Source organism: Saccopteryx bilineata, chromosome 8 (genome assembly GCF_036850765.1).
Source record: "Saccopteryx bilineata isolate mSacBil1 chromosome 8, mSacBil1_pri_phased_curated, whole genome shotgun sequence".
NCBI lineage: Eukaryota > Metazoa > Chordata > Mammalia > Chiroptera > Emballonuridae > Saccopteryx > Saccopteryx bilineata.
In genome coordinates, this window is record NC_089497.1 from 40,053,716 (window position 1) to 40,077,815 (window position 24,100).

General features: G+C 32.5%; 1 protein-coding gene across 3 annotated transcripts in view; it reads left to right on the forward strand.

Moving 5' to 3' along the window:
* NECTIN3 (nectin cell adhesion molecule 3) overlaps positions 1 to 24,100 on the forward strand; it is a 119,942-nt gene that overhangs the window by 33,393 nt on the left and 62,449 nt on the right. The window contains exons 2-6 of one of the 3 annotated variants that reach the window (XM_066240891.1): positions 5,578 to 5,919; positions 9,835 to 10,131; positions 12,863 to 12,980; positions 14,939 to 15,090; positions 21,260 to 24,003. In XM_066240891.1, the coding sequence (XP_066096988.1) occupies positions 5,578 to 5,919; positions 9,835 to 10,131; positions 12,863 to 12,980; positions 14,939 to 15,090; positions 21,260 to 21,840 (1,490 nt within the window). In that variant the 3' untranslated portion in view covers positions 21,841 to 24,003. Of the gene's footprint in view, positions 1 to 5,577; positions 5,920 to 9,834; positions 10,132 to 12,862; positions 12,981 to 14,938; positions 15,091 to 21,259; positions 24,004 to 24,100 lie in introns of those variants that run through there. The other 2 variants (XM_066240893.1, XM_066240892.1) reach the window with 2 other exon arrangements.

The window sequence follows — 24,100 nt, forward strand, 5'->3', positions numbered from 1 at the left end:
TTTTCATTCTAATCAGTAAACCTTTTAATCCTTTTCTTATTAGCTACAACTTCTAGCATGATGTTCAAATGGTACAACAGAGGGGGCATCCTTACCTTGTGCCTGATCTTATTGGAAAAGCTTCTAGTTTTTCATCATCAAGTATGGTGTTAGCTATAGGGTTTTGAAATAGGTATTCTTTTTTTATCAAGTTGAAGAAGATATTTTGACTGTTCCTAGTTGAGTATTTCTTTTTATTGCTGAGTGCATTTCATTGTATGAGTATAACCACAATTTACTTATTCACCTGTTGATGGACATTTGGGTTAGTTCCAAATTTGGGCTATTACAAATAAAGCTGCTGTGCACATTTGTGTACAAGTCTTTGTGTAGATGCATGTTTTCTTTTCTAATCAGTAGAGACGTAATAAAATGGGTGGATACTATGGTGCTTGTATAAGAAACTGCCAAAGTGTCTTCCAGTGTAGTTGTACAATTTTACAGTTCAACCAGCAATTTAAAAGTTTCAGCTCCTTCACGTTCTAACACTTGTCAGTCTTTTTTAAAATTAAATTTAGTGGGGTGACATTGGTTAATAAAATTATATAGGTGTCAAGTGTACAATTCTATAACACATCATCTGTATATTGCATTGTGTGCCCACCACCCAAAGTCAAATGTTCTGTCACCATATATTTTGACTCCCTTTACCCTTAACTACCCTCCCCCAAACCTTTTCCTTCTGGTAACTACCATACTGTTGTACCTATCAGTTTTTGTTTGTTTTTCTTGTTTGTTTATTTTTTTTGGTCTTATATTCCATTATAAGAGGGAATTCTTGATATTTTCTGACTGTTTTGCTTAGCATGATATTCTTAAGATCCATCCGTGTTGTTGCAAATGCCAGTATTTCATCTTTTCGTATGGCTAAGAATTATTCCAGTGTATATGAACCACATCTTCTTTGTCCTATCATCTGTTGAAGGATATTTTTGGTTGTTTCCATGTCTTGGCCACTGTGAATAATACAGTGAATATAGGGGTTCATATATCTTTTTTTATCCTTTTTTATTAATTTTAATGCAGTGACATTGATAAATCAGGGTACATATGTTCCGAGAAAACATCTCCAGATTATTTTGACCTTTGATTATGCTGCATACCCCCCACTCAAAGTCAAATCGTCCTCCGTCACCTTCTATCTGGTTTTCTTTGTGCCCCTACCCTCCCCCCCTCCCTCCCTCTCCTTCCTTGCCCCTTCCGCACCCCTCCACCCCACTCCCTGTTACCATCACATTCTTGTCCATGTCTCTGAGTCCCATTTTTATGTCCCATCTATGCATTGGTTCATATAGTTCTTAGTTTTTTTCTGATTTACTTATTTCACTCTGTATAATGTTATCAAGGTCCATCCATGTTATTGTAAATGATCCGATGTCATCATTTCTTATGGCTGAGTAGTATTCCATAGTATATATGTACCAAAGCTTTTTAATCCACTCGTCCTCTGACGGACACTTGGGCTGTTTCCAGATCTTCACTATTGTGAACAATGCTGCTATAAACATGGGGGTGCATTTCTCCTGGAACCATTCTATGGTGTCCTTGGGGTATATTCCTAAAAGTGGGATGGCTGGGTCAAAAGACAGTTCGATTTTAAATTTTTTGAGGAATCTCCATACTGTTTTCTACAGAGGCTGCACCAGTCTGCATTCCCACCAGCAATGCAGGAGGGTTCCCTTTTCTCCACATCCTTGCCAGCACTTACTCTGTGTTGTTTTGTTGATGAGCGCCATTCTAACCTGTATGAGGTGATAACTCATTGCGGTTTTAATTTGCATTTCTCTAATGATTAATGATGTTGAGCATTTTTTCATATGCCTATTGGCCATCTGTATATCCTCTTTGGAGAAGTGTCAATTCATTTCTTTTGCCCATTTTTGGATTGGATTGTTTGTCTTTCTGGTGTTGAGATTTACAAGTTCTTTATAAATTTTGGTTATTAACCCCTTATCCGACATACTGTCAAATATGTTCGCCCATTGTGTAGTTTGTCTTTTTATTCTGTTCTTATTGTCTTTGGCCGTGCAAAAGCTTTTTAGTTTGATATAGTCCCATTTGTTTATCCTGTCTTTTATTTCCCTTGCCTCTGGAGATAAATCAGCAAATATATCGCTGCTAGAGATGTCAGAGAGCTTACTGCCTATGTTTTCTTCTAAGATGCTTATGGTTTCACGCCTTACATTTAAGTCTTTTATCCATTTTGAGTTTATTTTTGTGAATGGTATAAGTTGGTGGTCTAGTTTCATTTTTTTGCGGGTTGCTGTCCAATTTTCCCAACACCATTTGTTGAAGAGGCTGTCTTTACTCCATTGTATTTCCTTACCTCCTTTGTCCATATCAGCTGTCCATAGAGCTGTGGGTTTATTTGTGGGTTCTCTGTTCTGTTCCATTGATCTATGTGCCTGTTCTTATGCCAGTACCAGGCTGTTTTGAGTACAATGGCCTTGTAGTATAGCTTGATATCAGGAAGTATGATACTTCCCCCTTTATTCTTCTTTTTTAAGATTGCTGAGGCTATTCGTGTTCTTTTTTGGTTCCATATAAATTTTTGGAATATGTGATCTATATCTTTAAAGTATTTCACTGGTATTTTAACTGGTATTGCATTGAATTTATAAATTACTTTGGGTAATGTAGTCATTTTAATGATGTTTATTCTTCCTAACCATGAGCATGGTATATGCTTCCACTTGTTTGTATCTTCCTTGATTTCTTTTATCAATGTTTTATAATTTTCTGAGTACAAGTCTTTAGTCTCCTTAGTTAAATGTACTCCTAGGTACTTTATTTTTTTGGTTGTAATAGTGAAGGGGATTGTTTCCTTAATTTCTCTTTCTGATTGTTCATTGTTGGTGTATAAAAATGCCTCTGATTTCTGAGTATTAATTTTATATCCTGCCACCTTGCTGAATTCATTTATCAGGTCCAGTAGTTTTTTGACTGAGACTTTAGGATTTTCTATATATTGTACAATATCATATCATCTGCAAATAATGATAGCTTTACTTCTTCTTTTCCAACTTGAATGCCTTTTATTTCTTCTTCTTGTCTGATTGCTGTGGCTAGGACTTCCAGGACACAGTACAGTAAATGTTTCATTTACAGAATATTTGCACATACATGTTTTGTAGATCCTGATATTTGAAAGATCCTGGGACCTATAATGCCCAAGATGCCTGTTCTTTTCTATAGGTTAAGAATTTAGATGTGGTAAAAGATATCAAAGTATCAAAAAGGGTAGTATTAAAGATACATTTGTGATAACTTCTATTACTTCTTGGTTCATTCCTGAAAGTGGGAGAGTTAAGAAAGTGAACTGATGCCATTTATTCACACTCCATTTCAAACACTTCAATATGATCTGTAATAGGAATCTCAAGTCTTGTCTTTGCTTTTAAATAACCCATATAAGTGATAGTACATGGGTCATTATGCTTTCTTTTTTTGTCACAGGCTTGTTTTTAAGTATGTGTATTTCCAGATGATTTGAATCCCTTGGGCATTCTAAATCTTGACTGAATGGCTATTCCTGTGATTTTCAACTTTTTCCAGCTCATGGCACACAGAAAATAATTACTAAAATTCTGCAGCACACCAAAAATAAATATTTTTTGCCAATCTGACAATAAAGGTTATAGGGGGGATAAACAGTGATAAAAGGAGGCTTGAGTTGGGGTGGTGAATACGCAACATACAGATGACGTGTTGTGGAATTGTGAACCTGAAACCTATAAAATTTTGTTAACTGATGTCACCCCAATACATACAATAAAAGGAAAAAAGCAAAAATAAACAAAAGTATTACTTAGATATAACTCTAAACTTTAAAGGTTTATTGTTTATACTTTCTTTTTTGAGTATTTATATTGACTTTTTAGTTAGAGAATTTATTTTGTCAGGATACATTTGTGAGTTGTAAACTTTCAAGGGCTGTGTTTTATGTTGTAATATAGTTGTCTATGAGCAGTATCATACTTGACTTTAGTAATCATGAATAGTTTTACTTTCCTTTTAATTATTTAGATTTGGTCCAGCACTTTTAAGAAGGAAATTGGTGTTACAAGGGAAAAGTTTGATGTCATTTTTAACTTAAAATTTTTTTTTTTTATAATTATTATTTTTTGAGAGAGGCAGGGGGAGAGAGACAGGAACATCGAGCTGGTCCTGTTTGTGCCCTGACTGGGGAATCGAACCTGCAACCTCAGTGCTCTGGAATACATTCCAACCAACTGAGCTATCCAGCCAGGATTTAAATTTTATTGATTTTTAGAGATACAGAGAGAGAAAGGGAGAAAGAGGGGAGGGAGGAGGGAAGCATCCATTTCTTGTTCTACTCAGTCATGCATTCCTTTGGTTGCTCCCCATGTGTGCCCTGTCTGACCAGAGATCAAACCTGCGACCTTGTTGTTTTGGAACAACACTTTTTTTTTTTTTTTCTGAAGCTGGAAACGGGGAGAGACAGTCAGACAGACTCCCGCATGCGCCCGAGACCGGGATCCACCCGGCACGCCCACCAGGGAGCAACGCTCTGCCCACCAGGGGGCGATGCTCTGTCCCTCCGGGGCGTCGCTCTATCGCGACCAGAGCCACTCCAGCGCCTGGAGTAGAGGCCAAGGAGCCATCCCCAGCGCCCGGGCCATCCTTGCTCCAATGAAGCCTCGGCTGCGGGAGGGGAAGAGAGAGACAGAGAGGAAGGAGAGGGGGAGGGGTGGAGCAGATGGGCGCTTCTCCTGTGTGCCCTGGCCGGGAATCGAACCCGGGACCCCTGAATGCCAGGCTGACGCTCTACCACTGAGCCAACCGGCCAGGGCGGAACAAGACTTTTAAACAACTGAGCTAACCAGCAAGGGCTTTACTTTTGCTTGTGAAATTTTTTCATTTGTTAAATGGAAAAAGTTGGTTTCACATTTCTGTTTTTTTACATTAATTGTTTTCTGGTAATTGATGTATGTTAAATAAAATTTTTTATAGTTTTTGATAGGGGGAACCTTCAAAGGAAGATAGTGGGGTATTATATATATTTGGTTTGACAGGTCCTACATGTACTAGTTATCTACTACTGAGTTACAAATTACTTTAAAATTTAGTAGCTTTAGAAAACTATAAATTTATTATCTCTTAGTTTCTTTGGGTCAGGAAACCAGGCATGGTTCCCTGGATTCTTTGCTTTAGAGTCTCATGAGAACGCAGTCAGGGTCTTAGCTAGGGCTGGGATCTCATGTGAAGACTTGACTGGGGAAAGATCTGCTTCCAAGCTTACTCTTGGCCCAATCTTTTTCCACTGCAACAGATACTGTCAGGTTTTGCATTATTTGAGAGTCGCTCTTTGGGTCTTACATCCAATGTCAGGAACATGTAGCACTTTTTATTCCTCCTGTATTTCAGTTATAAGTGTGTGTGTGGGAGTGTGTGTACCTATAGAAGGGGAAGAAAGGAGGGAGAGAGAACAGAACAATAAAAGGGAAGGAAAATTGATCATATTTTAGCATAATATTTTTCTATTTTAAGAACTATCCTTTTTTTTTCCCCCCATAGGTGCCTTAGCTGGAACAATTATTGTGGAGCCACATGTCACAGCAGTATGGGGAAAGAATGTTTCATTGAAGTGTTTAATTGAAGTAAATGAAACTATAACACAAATTTCATGGGAAAAGATACATGGCAAAAGTTCACAGACTGTTGCAGTTCATCATCCTCAATATGGATTTTCTGTTCAAGGAGAATATCAGGGAAGAGTCTTGTTTAAAAACTATTCACTTAATGATGCAACAATTACTCTACATAACATAGGATTTTCTGATTCTGGAAAATACATATGCAAAGCTGTTACATTCCCACTTGGAAATGCTCAGTCCTCTACAACCGTAACTGTACTAGGTAGGTATATTTGAATTAATGTATTTGGTGGTAGTTGTGAGGACTATAGTAAAAGTATTGTCAATAATTTAAAATGATTGAAACTATATATAAATTTAGATTTAAAATAAAATAATTCAAATACAGTTTTTCAAGTTTTGTTTTAAAATTATATGATTCTAGACTCTTAATTTAAACAAAATTTTGTCTATATCTACCTTCCTATCTAATGAATGCTGTGTAGGTCTTAGCTATTTTACTTTTTCATGAAAGATTGTTTTTATTTATAAAAAGTGATGAGTTATTTTGCCGTATGTTTTTTTTTATTTTCCCTCTGATTTTCAACTTTTAATTAAATTACCACCTTTAAATAGCTTTTTCTTTTTTAAAGTGGCTTTCTTCTTGGTTTGTTTTCCAAATCAAATTTTATTTCTATTATTGAGTTTGCATAGCTATTTGAATCTTGGATTATTACTCCCAATGAAAGATCTTCTACCTTTTCCTATCTGATGACTTAAAGTTTATGGTGGAATTTAGAATGAGCTTAATATATTAGCATTAAGATAGTCACTTACAGTAAAAGATAAGCTAATTTGGAATTGCTGGTGAGTATCAAACAAGTACACAGCTCCTAATATTTAATGGCCTAATTTCAGGGTTCTAGACTGCAAGAAAGCAATTTTATCCAAATTTGTTAAGATTTTTTTTTCATGTTGAGAGATAATATGGAAAAATAGAAGTAAAATGAAATATTAGATGTTTAAGATAGTATTCTAAGAGCTGTTAGGAACGGTAACTTACGTTCATGAAATGGATGCTTTTGAAAAATGTTTTGATTGGAAGGAAAGGCATAAATATCTGAAAAATCAAGTGTAGACCATCAGGATAAAAAAGGTCACAAACATTCAATGTACATGAAAAAGTTTGTATATGGAAAAGAGACCTTTGGGAATAATTATTTTGCTTTAGATTTTAGGAATTTGTCTTAAATTAATATAATACTTAATGGTTTAAAACTCAAGACTGTTTACAGTATAAGGCAAAGTATGATTTTACCTATGCCTACTTTTTTAACTTTACCTATTTCATTCCCTTGCTCCTCCTCCCCCAGAACCCAAGTTTTATAATCATCATAAACTATATGTAGTTCTGTTAACACCGGACTTTGTTTTTACATATGTTTTTGCTTCTGCTTAGATTGCCTTCTTTTTTCTTGGGTCTGTCTCTTCCTATATTCTTCTACTTACCTACTACAGTGTGTCCGTAAAGTCATGGTGCACTTTTGACCGGTCACAGGAAAGCAACAAAAGACGATAGAAATGTGAAATCTGCACCAAATAAAAGGAAAACTCTCCCAGTTTAATACCTTATTCAGTGCAGTTCGATGTGGGCTCACACATAGATTTTTTAGGGCTCCTTAGGTAGTTATCCTGTATAGCCTCTACAGACTCGTCACTGACTGATGGCCTACCAGAACGGGGTTTCTCCACCAAACTGCCGGTTTCCTTCAACTGCTTATCCCACCGAGTAATGTTATTCCTATGTGGTGGTGCTTCGTTATAAACACTACGATATTCACGTTGCATTTTGGTCATGGATTCGAATTTAGCGAGCCACAGAACACACTGAACTTTCCTCTGTACCGTCCACATCTCGACTGGCATGGCTGTGGGCTGCTTCGCTGTATACACGGTGTTACGTTATCATGTGCGCATGCGCACATGCTGCCACATCATCCTACAGAAACTGGGACAGTTTTCCTTTTATTTGGTGCAGATTTCACATTTCTATCATCTTTTGTTGCTTTCCTGTGACTGGTCAAAAGTGCACCATGACTTTATGGACACACTTTATTCATTAAACCACATCCTTTTGGAAACTATTATTGAAAGATCTACCTCCTCTCCAGATTGATTATTTTTGCTCTTTTGCCATTGTTTCTTGAGCATATCTTTGTTTATTATGTGTTTTCTGTTTTTTTTTTTACTTTAAACATGTGGCGGACTGTAATTCTACACTTTAAAATTTAACGTATTCCTAAAATCTGTAAGAGTTCCTGGTTTATAGCAGTCTTATATTAATGTTATTAAAGTAGGGTTTAGGAATGGGCTACTGAACTTTGTAGTGTAGAAATGTATTGTAGAAAAAAATTGCCAGTTCTTGAGTAGTGGGTAGGTTTGAGGTTGGCAAAGGAACGAAGTATAGGGAGTAAGTGAGCCTACAGAAGCAGTCAGAAAACTGTATATATTAGGGCAGGATTTCTTCAAAGTCAGTACTGTTGAAATTTGGGGCTGGAATTTGTTGTGGTGAATTATCCTGTTCATTGCAGACTGTTTAGCAGCATCCATGGCCTCTACCCACTAAGATGCTATTAGCTGTCCCTCAGTTGGGACAACTTAGGATTCTCCAGACATTGCCGAGTGTCCTCTGTGTAGGAGGGGAGAGATCACTCACTGTTGAAAACTCATTAGTGCAACCACTAAATAATTTATTCATTGTTCAAATGATTTATATAAAGTACAAGAATTAAAGGCTAGAAAGGTAGACTAGAACTACATTAAACTAACATAAATATTAGGGTAGGGAATTTGAACTTTATATGAGAAATGTGAACTTAGTGTGTAATGTGCTTCTCACCTCCCTTCTACTCTCCTGCTCTTGCTGTTTTAAAGTGTGGCTGATGAAGCAGCAGCATTGATATCACTTGGGAGCCTGTTAGAAATCCAGTACTTCAGATCCCTCACAGACTTATTGAGTGATAAATCTACGTTTTTTCAGGATCCCTAAGTGATCCAGGATCCTTCTAAGTGTGTGCCCAGTGAAGTTTGAGAAACCCTGCCTTGACTACCTTGGAGGGATGACTAACTCAGAGCGGACTTAGGTAGTAATGTGAAAAAGTTGTGATTCAGGATGATCAGTCTGGTGTTTTTGATTAATTGAAATGAACAGGTCCTGAAATTCTAATGCCTCAGCCATGAAGCCTTGAAATTAATTACTAATTTCTGCCACTTGAGTGAAGAAGGGAGCAGTTATAAAGGAGTAACTAGCAGGATTTTGTCTTTGACTGAATGTAAGAAACAAGGGAGGTTTGAACAGCAACAAGTCTTGAACCTTGGTGATTGAGTTAATTATGTTATTATTCATTTAAATGGGCATGTCTTTGAACAACAGGTGTTAGGGAGTGGTAGCATGAGATGATAGTTTAACATTTAGTTTATTGAGGCTGAGGATACATAGGCAAAAAATACCAAGCAGATGGTTAGAAACTGGGGTCAAGCCTTATATCAAAATTGGAGAAAATTTGGGATCATCTAGGTAGTATTTATTAGATATAAGTTTTTAAGGGAGATACAAAAAGTAATTGAAGGCCTTAGATAGAAAGTGTCTGATATTAAGGTTACTTTTCCCTTCTGAGGAGTTTTCTTATACCAGAAAAAAATAGGTGGCATGTGCATTCCAATAAACAAGTACTAGTGATGTTCTCTTTTACAGTGTTGGTTCTATACTTGTAACATATTTTAGAATATATTTTTTGCTGCAAAAATGAAACATTATATATTAAAAGTATGTTTTTTTTCTTGCAGAGTAATAATAAATACCTTTAACTTCATAATAGAAATTATGATCCACTTTACAGGAATTTTTTGTATATGCTAATTTGGGGAAGTACTCATCTATCCCATAAAGAAAAGTACATCTACCAGAAGAGCCATCTTTGTAGTGATTATATAAAATCTTGGCTTTTTATTTGTTCTGGTTCATGGTCTTCTTTTGTTCTAAAAATTTAGTTGATATTGGCATTACCTAAAAGTGTGTGTGTAGATTTTATATGCAGTTATTCCTAAATTTACATATAAGGCTGAATATGGCTTGGAAGAATGTAAATATATTCTTAATTGAAATGTAACTTTTCTTTTTTGTCTTACATTTTAACAGTTGAACCTACTGTGAGTCTGATAAAAGGGCCAGATGCTTTAATTGATGGCGGAAATGAGACAGTAGCAGCCATTTGTATTGCAGCCACTGGAAAACCAGTTGCACATATTAACTGGGAAGGTGATCTTGGTGAAATGGAAATCACTACAACTTCTTTTCCAAATGAAACGGCCACAATTGTCAGCCAATACAAGCTGTTTCCAACCAGATTTGCTAGAGGAAGGCGTATTACTTGTGTGGTAAAACATCCAGCGTTGGAAAAGGACATCCGGTATTCTTTTGTCTTAGATATACAGTGTAAGTAAATGGGCACATTTGCTTTCTAGACATATGGTGCGTTTTGTTTTCATTTTCTTACTTTAAAATTATTCTGTATCAAACTAGTATTTTATAGCTTTTCATTATTGACATGTTTTTCCTTAAAAGTATTTTTGTGGAAATTAAATTTAACTTGAATATTTTTTTATCAGTTTATAAAGATGGACAGTGATTTTAAAGTTGTTCTCTAACATATATAGAATTACTTATCTTTATCCTTTTTCAGTTTTAAAAATAAGCTGCACTTAAGTGAATTGTGGAAATTTATACATCAAAATGTGTAATACTTAGAATCTACTTTTTCAATCCAATTATTTTAGCTATTAATCAGTTTTATTGATGTCACCCATGATGTTTTCATTTTTCAGCAAGAATCTTACTTCCTAGCTGCATTAAAATTATTTTGAAAATCTATATTCTTTCAATATTATAATTCAATTTTATTGATCATGTTGTAAGATTTTCATATAGGCAAAATATATTTTAAACACATCATTGGGATAATAATCATTATAGCTATGATTCAAAGCTGGCCCATCCTGTCCTTTTTTTTGTAATGGAATGTTCTGATGTGTGCATGTTTGTGTGTATATGTGTGTGAGTGTATGTATACTTTTCACTTTACATTCTTTGTGCAGCCTTTTAAACTTTGAACAAGAGCAAAACTGATGGTGCAGATAGCTTATAGCAAAAAACTGAAAATTGAGCAGATTAGAGATAAAATTAGGAAATGTATGTAAGTCCTGCTGTCATTTCAATCCACACACATCGCAAATGAAGATAGGTTTGTGAAGATGTCCTTTTGTTTACTTTTTAATTTATTTGTATGATGCATGGATTTTAAATTGCTCATATTCATTACACTTGGTGTAATGCTTTTTAAGCTGATTCTAAGGGGTGTGTTTTTTTCAACATTTATAGGATTAAACTTGTGAATGTTATTACAATTCTTAAATACAAATACCTTGTTTTCTCCCTACTTCTCTGGAGAATTCAATTAAATTTTTTTCTTTTTCCTTTTCCTACCTTGCTTTCACAGACTCTTAACTTTTTCCTTTTTCTTGTAAAATTCAGATCCCAATTGTAAGTACTATTAATATTCTTCTCATATATATTTTTTTCTTTCCCTGTGTCTAATCATGACTGAAATTTTCTTCAATTTGTATTATGTATATTATTATTATTTTTTATTTGCTTGGATGCAATCCTAAACATAAAAATATTTTTTCTATTATAAGACTTTAAAATTATTATTTAGATTTATTGACATGCTCCTAAAATGTTGTTAGAGTGCTCATGACTTTTTTCTCTTTTTAATTGGGACCTATAAAGCCTATGAACAATGTTTAAGAAGATAAAATCTTATATCCAAAATTGCATCTTTTAAAATTAGAGGTATTCTTTGGGGATACTTTAATATCTTCCCTTTCCTTCTTTTAAAATAAGTTAAATTCACAGTTATTTATACTTCCCTGTCAGCAACATTTCTTAGTCAAATTTTAAGTTTCACAATATTTATTAATTATTAGTATTTATAAAAGGCAGGCATTTCTTTTTGAAAATTCTAAGGTAATTGTACCTAGTGACAGTTTAATTTGTACTACTTTTTTGTAAACCTTGCTTTATAGTGGGTCAGGCTTTCCTGGCACAGTTAAAGACTGACTGATATCTCTGACTGCCCATATGACTATGTTCTTCTATTTGTCTAGTTACTATGTAGCCACAGACAGTGCAGGGTCCCTATACCTTGTATAAGTATTTTCTTGGGGAAGTCTTTCATGACCTCCTCAGTTTTATTCCCAATCTAAATTAAGCCCTCCTCTTGTCTTCTTTCTTAGCATCCTTTTCTTTTCCATAACAGGTTTTAAATATGTATTTTTTAAATGTCATCTTTTCTATTACCATGAAAATATAATTTTACACATAAAGAGTCTATTTGTACACCGAATACCTAAAACAATGCCTGTCACTTATTAGGAGCTAAACAATATGGTGATTGAATGAGTGGTTAGTATTGGACCTTATAATATGAAGGCATAAATTTATATTGCTGGTAGACATGGATAATTGTTCATTTAACTAATTATATTACATATGTGCTAAAAGACCTTTGGGCACACTGAATGGATGTAAATTCATGTATTAGATTAATTAACTGTAGTATAGGGAATCTAATTCCTGTAACTGACTTGCTATCTCTTTGGGAATACTGCCTTTCAGATTCAACATTTTGTTAAAAACAGTTTTATATGGTGACTTTGTTCTTAAATGCCATGTTTCATTATCGAATTAAGTACTTAATGTATTTTCTTTGTTCATATAGATCTATATATTTCATAGTAGGATTTTAAGATTTTGCTGTTGGTGATTATAGGTTTGTGAATATTCTAATGTTTAGTGTTTATAATAAATAGAACTGTATGTGCTTGTAGTTGCTTAATGTTCAGGTATTCATTGTTTATTTATGCACTTATTTAGATAACCACTGTCACCCCAATAAATTCAAAAGAAAGGAAAAAAAGTGAAAAATATTCTTAAATTTGGTCAACTAATATTTATTGAATATTATATTCCACATTGGTATTGTATATTGAGAAAATGAAAAATTAGATGTTTAAAAGTTTAGTTTATTATGTTTATGCATTATTCTTGTATATTGTGTTTGTTACTAACAAAAGATAATCTGTTCTGTCATGCATTTATTTTATAGATGCTCCTGAGGTTTCAGTAACAGGCTATGATGGAAATTGGTTTGTAGGAAGAAAAGGTGTTAATCTCAAGTGTAATGCTGATGCAAATCCACCACCCTTTAAATCTGTGTGGAGCAGGTAATAATTTTAGCTACTTCTACAGAGAATTTAATTACCAGTTAAAGTAATCAAGACTTGGAAGCAGCTCAAGTAGATCCATCAGTCAGTAGTAGATGAGTGAATAAAAAAAGCTGTAGTAACATTTACACGATGTAATACTACTTGTCCATATTAAAAAAAAAGGAGAGAGAGAGATCTTACTTTTTGCAACAGAAGAACAGAATTGATGGACCTGGAGAGTGTTATGCTAAGTGAAATAAGCTAGTCAGAGAAAGAATACCATATGATTTCACTTATATGTGGAGTCTAATGAACAAAATGAATTAATAAGAAAAATATAGGCAGAGTCAGAGAGAGCAGGCTGACAGCTATTAGGTGGGGGAGGTTGGTGGGAGTGGAGGGATTAAGCCAAAAAAATAAAAGAAAACTCATGGACAACAGTGTGATGATTGCTGGAGGGAGGGTGGTAGGAGGAGGAGGAGGTATGGGGTGATAAATGGGACAGAGACTTTGGGTGGTGAACACACCATACAGTGTGCGAATGATGTAGAATTGTGCACTTGAAACCTGTGTAATTTTGTTAGCTAATGTCACCCTAATAAATTCAATAGGAGGGAAAAGAGTGACAAGTATTCTTAAATTCATAAAGTTGTTTTTTATCAATGTAATATGCGATTAAAGTAATAGCTGAAAATTAAAGTGATTGAAGTGTTTCTAAGTTTTCTCCTATCTGACCTCTCACCACCTTCTTATCCCCACAGTTCTGTTCTTCAGAGACTACTTTAGCGATTTTAGGTATTCCTTCTGGTAGTTATCATTATAGAGCTTAAAATGCTCTTTCTTGACTTAATTATTTTTAATGCTATCTATTCTTATTATGATAGATGAAAAACTTATTTTATATCTCCCCCTTCACATACTAATATATCCATATACATATCCCTACCTTTCATAGTCCCAATGAGATTAAGCTACTTTTAAATTCTGTAATTGTTGTTGTCCTTTTTATAAAGGTAAATATTTATTTACTGAGAGCTAAATATATAGTATACAGGAATTCTGTTTTCTTTTGTCTAAGGATATTTTCCCTGAAGCTAATAAGTGCTTGTTTTAACTGGTGTAGTTTACTATCCAAATATCCTTAATTCTCTTTAATTATGAAATTTAAACTTCTACAGTAAGGTTTTCATTAATATTTCTCAATATTTAGGGCCCTCTTCAATCTAGAGACTTGTATTTATCAAACTGTGGATACTTTTGATACTTTTTGGTTCATTTCCCCTCCTTTTTTACTTGCCTCTTACTGGAACTCCTGTGTATTGTATACTAAATAGCTTGCTTTTCTTGTTTTTCAAATAATTTTTATTCTTTCTAGGAGATTTGCTTGATATTTCCCCCATTGATTAAAAATACTGGGGTACACTCTTATTTTCTAAGAGCATTTTCTTATACTCTGTTCATTTTCATAGCATTCTTTTCTTAGTTTATGGCTATAGCATGTTCTTGTTTTTTCCAATGGATACTAAAGTTCTTTACTCTCAGGGACTTTTTTCCTCCTACATATTGTTTTCTTTTTCCTCCAGTTTTTTTTGTTTTTGTTTTTGTTTTTGTTTTCTGTCTTACATTCTGTAGATATTTCTTAATTTTCTCAGTTGTCCAGTCATTTCATAGTGATACATTAAGTTAAAATGCTGAGTGGAAACTCTCTCCACAGTGAGGATTACTCAGTAGACCTGAGTACACTTATGTGAATTGATATTTTGAAAGAATGGGTATTATTAATGCACTTTAACTATTAGTTCAACTTTATTAAAATAAAATTCATAATTTAGTACATGCTTTATTTCATAATGAATTTTACCCAGAGAATGCTGGTTCTTCTACTAACATCTCAAAAGTTAATGTCTTATTTAAAGAGCTATTAATGAATAGAGGCTGAGGTTATTTAAAATACTTTCATGCTTTTTCAAATCTAGGTTGGATGGACAGTGGCCTGATGGCTTATTGGCTTCAGATAATACTCTTCATTTTGTCCACCCACTGACTTTCAATTATTCTGGTGTATATGTCTGTAAAGTGAGCAATTCCCTTGGTCAAAGAAGTGATCAAAAGATCATCTACATTTCAGGTAAGTTACTATTTGCAAAATGGGTTACTTGAAATATTTCTTAATGACAGTCATAAGAATAACACTGTGATTGTGGTGGTAATTTATATTTGTGAAGTTAGAGTCTTCTGTCTTGAAGTTTTCCAAAAAATCTAAAAAATATAGTTAGTAATCCTATTTGAAATACATGTATAAAGTGACATTCCTTTACGTAAAGAAATATCAATATGTCTATGTAACAATTTTATGTACATTAAGACCTATAAATACAGTTAATTTTACAGTTAAATAGTATTGAACTTATTACTTTTATAGGTAGTATGTGCCTTTCTAGGTTCTTTTGTCTCTATACCAAGAATGAACACTAGTTTTTGTTGTTGTTTATATTTGGTGGCTGCTATGCATGTAAGTGTCTGATAAACAGAATAAGATATCAATTTTGATGACATGGCTTGTTAAATAACTATCACTTAATATGTTATTATACCATATTGGATTAAATGAGAGGTGAAGTAGGAATGTACTGAAAATGTTCTAGTGAAATAAAATTTAGGCTTTTATTGTTAATCCTCAAACACTAAGAAAGATTCTTTCATCTTTCATTTATTTCACTGTTAAAGTTTTTGTTAATTTGACAGTATAAATTTGAACATTCATAAAATTAAATTGGAACTAAAAATACATTGTTTCCTGGGTGTGGTTGTGAATAATAAATTATCAACATTTCTTATGTATAAAATATTTTGAGCATATCCTTTCTGACTATGATAAGTGCAGGTTTGTATGGTAATTCTGTAATAGGTAGTAGATTTTCATTTGTTCAAATCTAAAACTAAATCAATTAGAGGTTTTAGAGAAATTTTAAGCTTGCTTTTATGTTATATTCTCAGTCCTTGTATGATCACTCAATCTAAGAAAAGTCCCCTGTATTATTTATCACAATTTATTTACTTATCTGTCCTCACATTTAAACAATTTGTGTTCATTTTATCAATCTATACTCAGCACTTAGTTAATGCCTGGTATATGATAAGGCCTCAGATATTTTTTGCATGAATTTCACAAGAGGCTTAGAGCTAAGTACATCCCTAGTTATCCATTTCTTTCAGTATCAGTGTTTTGGTGGAAATCTAAATGAGATTAAATATGGTAAACTAGTCTCCCTTTCTTAGCTTAGAGGTATTTTATTTAAAAAAAAATCTTTAAGCCACAGGAAATGCATAGTTAAAATGTACTTATCCAAGATCTGCTTACTTTTTCTTCCTGTTAACAAAATTTGTTGTGAAATACTTGTAAATCTTAGCTCAATGTGTTATAATTACGTAATCAAGTTGGACATTCTTATATATACTGATATATATACTGATTACATTGGTGGTGTCTTAAATTCACGTCTTTTGGCATTCTGGGTCCACTTCCTAGTACTCCTGATTTGTGTGTCCAACTGCCTATTAATGATTATTAACTCTATGTAGAAGTATAAGGAGGAATTTATAACTTATCATTCAAAACTGAGCTCCTGATCTTTCTCCTGCCCCTAGCCACCAGATTTTTTCCTCCAATAGTCTTCTTCCTCTCGGTTGTTGGTAGCTCTATCCTTACATTTTCTGAAGGTATAATTCTTGATACTTATCTTTGATTTTGATTTTTTTTCTCATATCCCACACAATCCATCAATACATCAATGTCAGCTCTCTTAGTGTGTTATATACAGAACCTTACCTGCTTCTCATACATATTCTGGTACAACATCATCAGAATGATCTTTTTAAAGGGCATGTCAGATCATGCTACTTCTCTTATTTAAACCTTCCATGAACTTTTCATTTTACCAACAATGAAAATGAAATCTCTACAATGATGTATATATAAGGCTCTGTACATGTTCTGGTCCTAGATTATCTCTTTGACCTCATTTCTTATTACTGTATTTCCCCATGTATGAGATGCTTCCATGTATAAGATGCACCTTAATTTGGGGGCCTGAAATTTGAAAAAAAATTGTATTACATAAAGTTATTGAACTCAGGTTTTATTCATCATAAAATTCATACAACTCATCACTGTCAAAACTCCTGTTTTATTAGCTTGCCCTTATCTGTGTCTGATGACAAATCACTATTTTCAGCAGTGAGCGCAAAAACAAACAAAAAAGCGGGTAATGCAAGTAAAAAAATCTACCACCACTGTATAAGACGCACCGAGGTTTTAGACCCCAAATTTTTCGGAAAAGTGTGCGTCTTATACATGGGGAAACCCAGTGGTAGATACATTGCTCACTTGTCTTCAGTCACACTGGCATCCTTGATGTTCTTTGGAAGCAGCAGGCACATTTCTACTTCCAGATATTTGCAGTTGCTGTCTGTATTGCCTTGAATGCTCTTCAGATATCCTCTATAGCTCTTTTTCTCACTTTCTTTAGGTCTTTACTCAAGTATCACCTTTATGCTTGTATTTAAAATTGAAACTTCTCTTTTCTCACCTCTTTACTAGTTTCTGTCTTCTTTCTTGGCCTTAATTTTCTTCACTATATTTATTGACATGTGGCATAATACGCATTTTATTTTATTTATATACTTGTCTCCAACTAGAACATAAGTCTTAAGAGGGCAAGATTTTTGTCTGCTTTATTCACTACTATACAGTATTCTCATTATCTGCAGTAAGTTTTAGCACATAGTGTTTGTGTTCAGTTAAAAAGATAGCATTATATGAGATGGAATTCTTAAAGTAATCATTAAGAATTAGATTTGACTTTTCTATCCAGAGTGTTTAATACAATGCACTATGTTGAATTTATTTAAATCCTTTAAGAGCTTCTTGGAGTATATCTAAGAATGTATCCTAGATAAAATATTGCCTTTCCAAAGTGACTATTAAAGCCTCACTGGCTTCTATCAGGATGAAAGGTTATAATTCACAAAGAGTAAATGATGAAACAGTTCATCTTTTTCATTGTAAGTTATATGTACCCTATTTTCTCTAGGAAAAAAATTTTACCTCAGTATTAAAATTGATATTTATAATTTTTAGAAGTGATTAGAAATATTTGTAAAAAGGATTGTGTCTTATGACTAGAGTCTAAAAGTTTACTCAGAACAGAGTAGTGTAAGCAACTCAGAGAAATTGTTCGTAATTTTATTATATACATATTTCCCATATTGGTAAGCATAAGATTTTGGACAAGAGGTCATGGCTTCAAGACTGTATATGTGATTTCAGTTCTTACTCATGGGAGTACAATGGCTCTTAGTCCAGTTCCAAATGACTGCTAGAAATTGTGTTTGTCTAGTTGCTTTTGGTATATATTTTTTCCTTGATATCTTCTTTTGGAGAATTGGGAAGTAAATTTTTATATGTCATATAAGTTCTCCCATGCCTAAAACTCAAAGTATAGTTCTATACAAATACTGAATTTCAAATCATACTAAATTTAGGTTCCAGACATATTATCAAACTATAGAAATGATCCCTGAAAGTATAGTCTTCAGACATATTATCAAACTTAAGAATCCACACATTTTTATCAATCCTTAATCTTTAATATGTAGATTTTGTTTACTTATGTAATACATATAAAGTCTAAAAGAAAAAATCAATTAATTTAATTTGTAACATAATTATTATGCTAAAGTATACTTTATAGCTACAGAAGCCTTCCTGGACTATTTGTTTTCCTATTCAGAACTCATTAATTTGAAAAAGAGATGTAACAAGTTCTTTATTTAGGTGTGAAGAGCTCAGTCTACTAGTTCATTGCATTTGTTATAAACTCATTTATCACACGTACAGCAAAGAATATATAAAAAATAATGTCTAAATGAAAAAATAAGAAATGCTGTTGGGAAAAATTTTAAATCATGATAAATAAGTACCTATTGGTAATTACAAAAATATTAGTCTTCCTGCCTCCTTACATGAATTGTGACTTTCACTCATTGTCATGAAGGTGGACAAGAATTAGAAAATATGAATAAATGTCTTGTATACATGGTCATATGTCCAATACTTAAAAATACAAAATAATAAAGTGTTAACGCTAGTCCCACTTCAAGCAGTCACATTAACAGTCAGGCTGTGTGCTTTTTTTTTTTTTTTTTTAAACTACTATTTGAGGAGGGATAGTAAGCTAAAATTTCTAGAACCACTGACAAAATTAATTAAGAAGATTTTAGTTTTTTGGGGGGTGCTTTTTTTCAGTTGGATATTTCTGAAAGCTGTATTTTATTAATTCTGAGTTAGACAGATACCCATCTGTGTTCACAAAAAGAACATTGCAAATATAAATAGTAAATGTTTGGTGATTGTTGTTTTTTAGGACATTTGGCAAAAATGTTATATATCTTATACTTGGTGAGAACTCAGGTATATGTCTTATTCTGAGAAAAATAGAATTTTATTAAAACCTATAAAGAAATTTTAAAATTTTATATGCAAAAAATGTGAATTATAAGTAATTAGGTGATTTGTACTTTTTAAAAACATGCTGATGCCATTTTATAAGAATACTTTTTGTTTGGGAATTAATGTCAAGATGACATTTAATACTTAAAACTTGACTTTTCCATGAGTGTTCCCTCCTCAGAAAATGCATAAGTTGTCTTAGAAATGATTAACTTTTAGTTTCTTTAATTGCCTAGTTGTATGAAGTTGGATTATGTGAGGCTTTACTATGCAGGATACTTTCATAAGGGAAAGGATCTTGCAATTTCACTATTTTTTTTTTAAAGATTAAGTTTGTTCAACTAGTGAATGTGTTCTTATAAATTAAAACTTTCTTGATTCACATACATACAACATATTATTCACTTCAAGGTGCTTGACAGGATTGCCTGTTATATTGGTTTATACTCATAGGAAATTAGTTATACTGTACTTACTAAATTTTATACTATACTTGCTAAATTTTTACCACATTCTATACATATGGCATTCCGTGATGAAACCTGTTGCAGTAAGTATTTTTCTTTAGCTTGTAATTTTAGAATAACTTACCCCATATAGATTTAGTATATTTCTAACAATCATTTTTTTTAAAGCTCTATCAGTACCACTCATTTAAAAATTAATTATAGGAGATTACCATTTGGGTCATTTATTTTTATCAATGAAGAAATTCAAGATTTTTTTTATCATTCTTTCTTCCAACTCGAGAGTTTTGTATAACATGACCTACAAATACCCACTTAATGGATAATTAACCAATCTTTAATTTTTACTCTGTGTTTAGTTGCTTTTTAATATTATGGCTATTTTCTCTGTAATATAATGGCAATATACTGTATCATTTGCATCTAATATTTAAGTATTATTAGAATATTCTCTCTAAAATATTAGCTATGCTTTTTGAGACTCCATCCTAAAGCATTGTGACATTAAATTTTACAAATATGGTTAAAGTCCCTTAATTTCCTAAATGTTCAGATATTCTACCCATGGGGTATAGATATGATGATAACATTTTATAGTTTACATGTTTTTACTTTGTCTATTAGTCTCATTTTAATAGCCCATTTGGCTGACACAGTTTAAATATGCTTTTCATTCTTTTAAATTATTAATAATGGTATGAACTGTAGGTATCCTTTTTAAAAATTGAAGTTACCTGATTTATGGAAAATATTTTTGAGAGAATTATTAAACCAACAGCTTATACTATGGCCACTTAACAGGATTCTATAGTTTTTCATTCTTTTATAGATAAGTTCAAATCTTACAAAAATATAAATATATTAAGTAAAATGGATATTAAGAAAACATACTTCAATTTTTTAAAATATTTTTACTTTATTTCCTTGTGCTGCTGGACTAAAAAAATTATTATACATTTGAATTATTTGACTTAATTTTTGATATGATAAATTTTAAGCCAGTTATATATAGGACGCTTAAGTAATGTTCATTTAAAAACAAAAAACCCTTTTTAAGTATAATATCACACTTAAGTTGGAATAAGATTTATGCCATAGATAATTTTTCATTTCTTTTACTTCATTGGTAATTGACTGTCAGTTTTGTTACTTTAAAGAATATATAAATTACATTCTAATCTTAAATTAAGAATGAAAAACTATTGTTACTCTGAATATATATTCATTTAACAGTACTGTCTTTTCAACTTGCTGCTGAATCAGCTGCATTGACATTCTTTGCCTTTCTGTGTCTTGTCTATCTTTACTGTTTCCATTAGATCCTCCTACTACCACCACCCTTCAGCCTACCATTCAGTGGCATCCCTCAACTGCTGACATCGAAGATCTAACAAAAGAAGTAAAAAAATTGCCCTTCCCATTATCAACTTTGGCAACTATTAAGGATGACACAATTGGCACAATCATTGCTAGTGTAGTGGGTGGGGCTCTCTTCGTAATACTTGTAAGTGTTTTGGCTGGAATATTCTGCTATAGGAGAAGACGGACGTTTCGTGGAGACTACTTTGCCAAGAACTACATTCCACCATCGGATATGCAAAAAGAATCTCAGATAGATGTTCTTCAACAAGATGAGCTTGATTCCTACCCAGACAGTGTAAAAAAAGAGAACAAAAATCCAGTGAACAATCTAATACGGAAAGACTATTTAGAAGAGCCTGAAAAAACGCAGTGGAACAATGTAGAAAATCTCACTAGGTTTGAAAGGCCAATGGATTATTATGAAGATCTAAAAATGGGAATGAAGTTCGTCAGTGATGAACATTATGACGAAAATGAAGATGACTTAGTTTCACATGTGGATGGTTCCGTAATTTCCAGGAGGGAGTGGTATGTTTAGCAACCACTAAATGTGACTTAACGATGTACAATGTTTCATTCATACTAGTTGATCATTTTCAGTTTGTTCGTACTTTTTCTTGAGGAAAAATAAGCTTTTTCACCTTGATTTTCAAGCTTTTTGTATTCTGATTTGAAATGAAAATGTAAAATCTGGGTTCAATGTATCTGAGCTGCTTTACAATTTTTTTTTTCAATGCTGTACTACTGTCTCAAGATTTAAATTTTAATGCAGAGTACTTTATTGGTCTGAAGCACACAGGTAAGAAGAAATGTCAACATTAAGTGTATGACTTTTTTGGTATAAAAATTAAAAAAAGGAAACTACCTTGGCATTGTGTATTAAATGTTTACCTACGACTATAATCTCAATTATAATGTTTGTTAAAGATACCTCTCAAAATTTATCACCACTACATGATACTACATCAAAATTGATTATATAACTAATTAAAGAAATGTTTATATATATTTTTAGTATACAAAAAGTATTCAGTCTAATGACACATCTTTCCTTTTCAAACATTATTTTCTAAGTTTCTATACAAATGGAATCTTTACCTCTGCATTTTAATGAGCCTTGCCATAATTACTGTAGAGTGGCTTTACAAAGATATTTTATTGCACTAAAACTGGTAGTAAACTCAGTGAACATGATGTGTGGAAGACCATAATTAGCTGCTCAGTATTTTTGGCCAGAATACATAAAAGAGTAATAAAAACATGCCTTTTAAACATCATAATTATTATAATGGTTTTCATCTCTGGAGGACAGTTCTTATGTAGTCATGTGAACTTGGATTTTGGTACAGTAAGTGGTAGTTTAGTTTTGATGCTTCATGTCCTGAATATAAGAATAATAATGAAAATATAATGCACAGTTAAGTATAGTGACAGAGAGGGCATTTCAGTATATGGGTAAACTCGCATTGGAATGCCAATTTTAGAAATGAGATATTTCAGCCAAGAATCTATACAAAGACTTTTCTAGACCATGTTGTTTTAGTCATTTAATATTGATGTTTTTCAAACGGGTATATATACAGAAAAAAAATTTAGATGGACTTGGAAATTTGAGATTTAACAAGAAAAATCTTAATTATAAGCCAATCACTAACATTTGCTGATGGATATTAGTAAACCACCCTCTTTTTCCTTTCAAATGTTATGTATATGTTTCAAGATTTCTGTTTTTCCAATTAAAACTGGAAACATCATGAGGTTTTTTGTTTTGTTTTTGTTACATAATTCATTAAGTATATTCTTTCCAGAAATGTATCTTTTGAAAAAAAAATTATATAAATCTTCAAATGTGGATATTCTTTGTGAGATAATTAAATTGCTTCTACTGTGGAGTCCTATATAATTGTAATAATGACAACTGTTTTGAAACCCAAAGAATATGTTTTTCTTTTCTGTTGGTAATTCATTTGAAAAAAGGACTGTATAGAATTGCCTTAGGTGTTTTGCCAGGGAATAACTGAAGTGGAAGTTCGTAGGAGAATCATAAATTAAATAAATTATTTTGTTAATAAAAAAACAAAGTAGGTACTTTTTTTTTTACCATCCCAACTACCCCCTTCCAATCCTTGTCAAATCTAAAAACATGGTAGACTTTTGTAAGTAATTAAGGCTTTAGTATTCTAAATTCTAGTTTCCTTTATTTTACCTAGCAGCTGAAAATTAGAAACCGATTTTCTTTTCCCAAACACTTAGTATAAAACTGTAATATAAATTAAGGATACAGTTTAGTTCATTGATACCTTCTTAAAAATATCTGGTTTTAAATATAATTAACCATTGATCTACAAATATTAAGTCTCTGGTCTAAGTCATTGGAACAAAAACTTTCTTAATAATACTCCATGATTGAAGTGCCTATTTTTTTTTTTCAGCAATGATATGGCCTCAAAAAAAGATGGGTTTAAGTTTTCTTACAGTGGGATGATGTAAATTTGTGGCTTTTTAAATAAAATTTTATCTTTAGAACAATAATTTGCAATGCTATATGAGTATCAGCAGTCACATTTGCAATACTGTATTAATCTCAACTAAAATCTTAAGGAAATTAGAAGTATATTTCAAGAACTGTATTTCAAAAATAAAAATAATCTACATAGCGATTATGATCTTTTCTATTATGGCCATTGTGCAGGGTAGGGTTTTTGTTTGTTTGTTTGGTTTTTTTGGCTGGAGAGGATGCATGGAAAACTACAAGCGAGTATTTGATATATTTTTGTATCCTTAATCTAAACTATTTG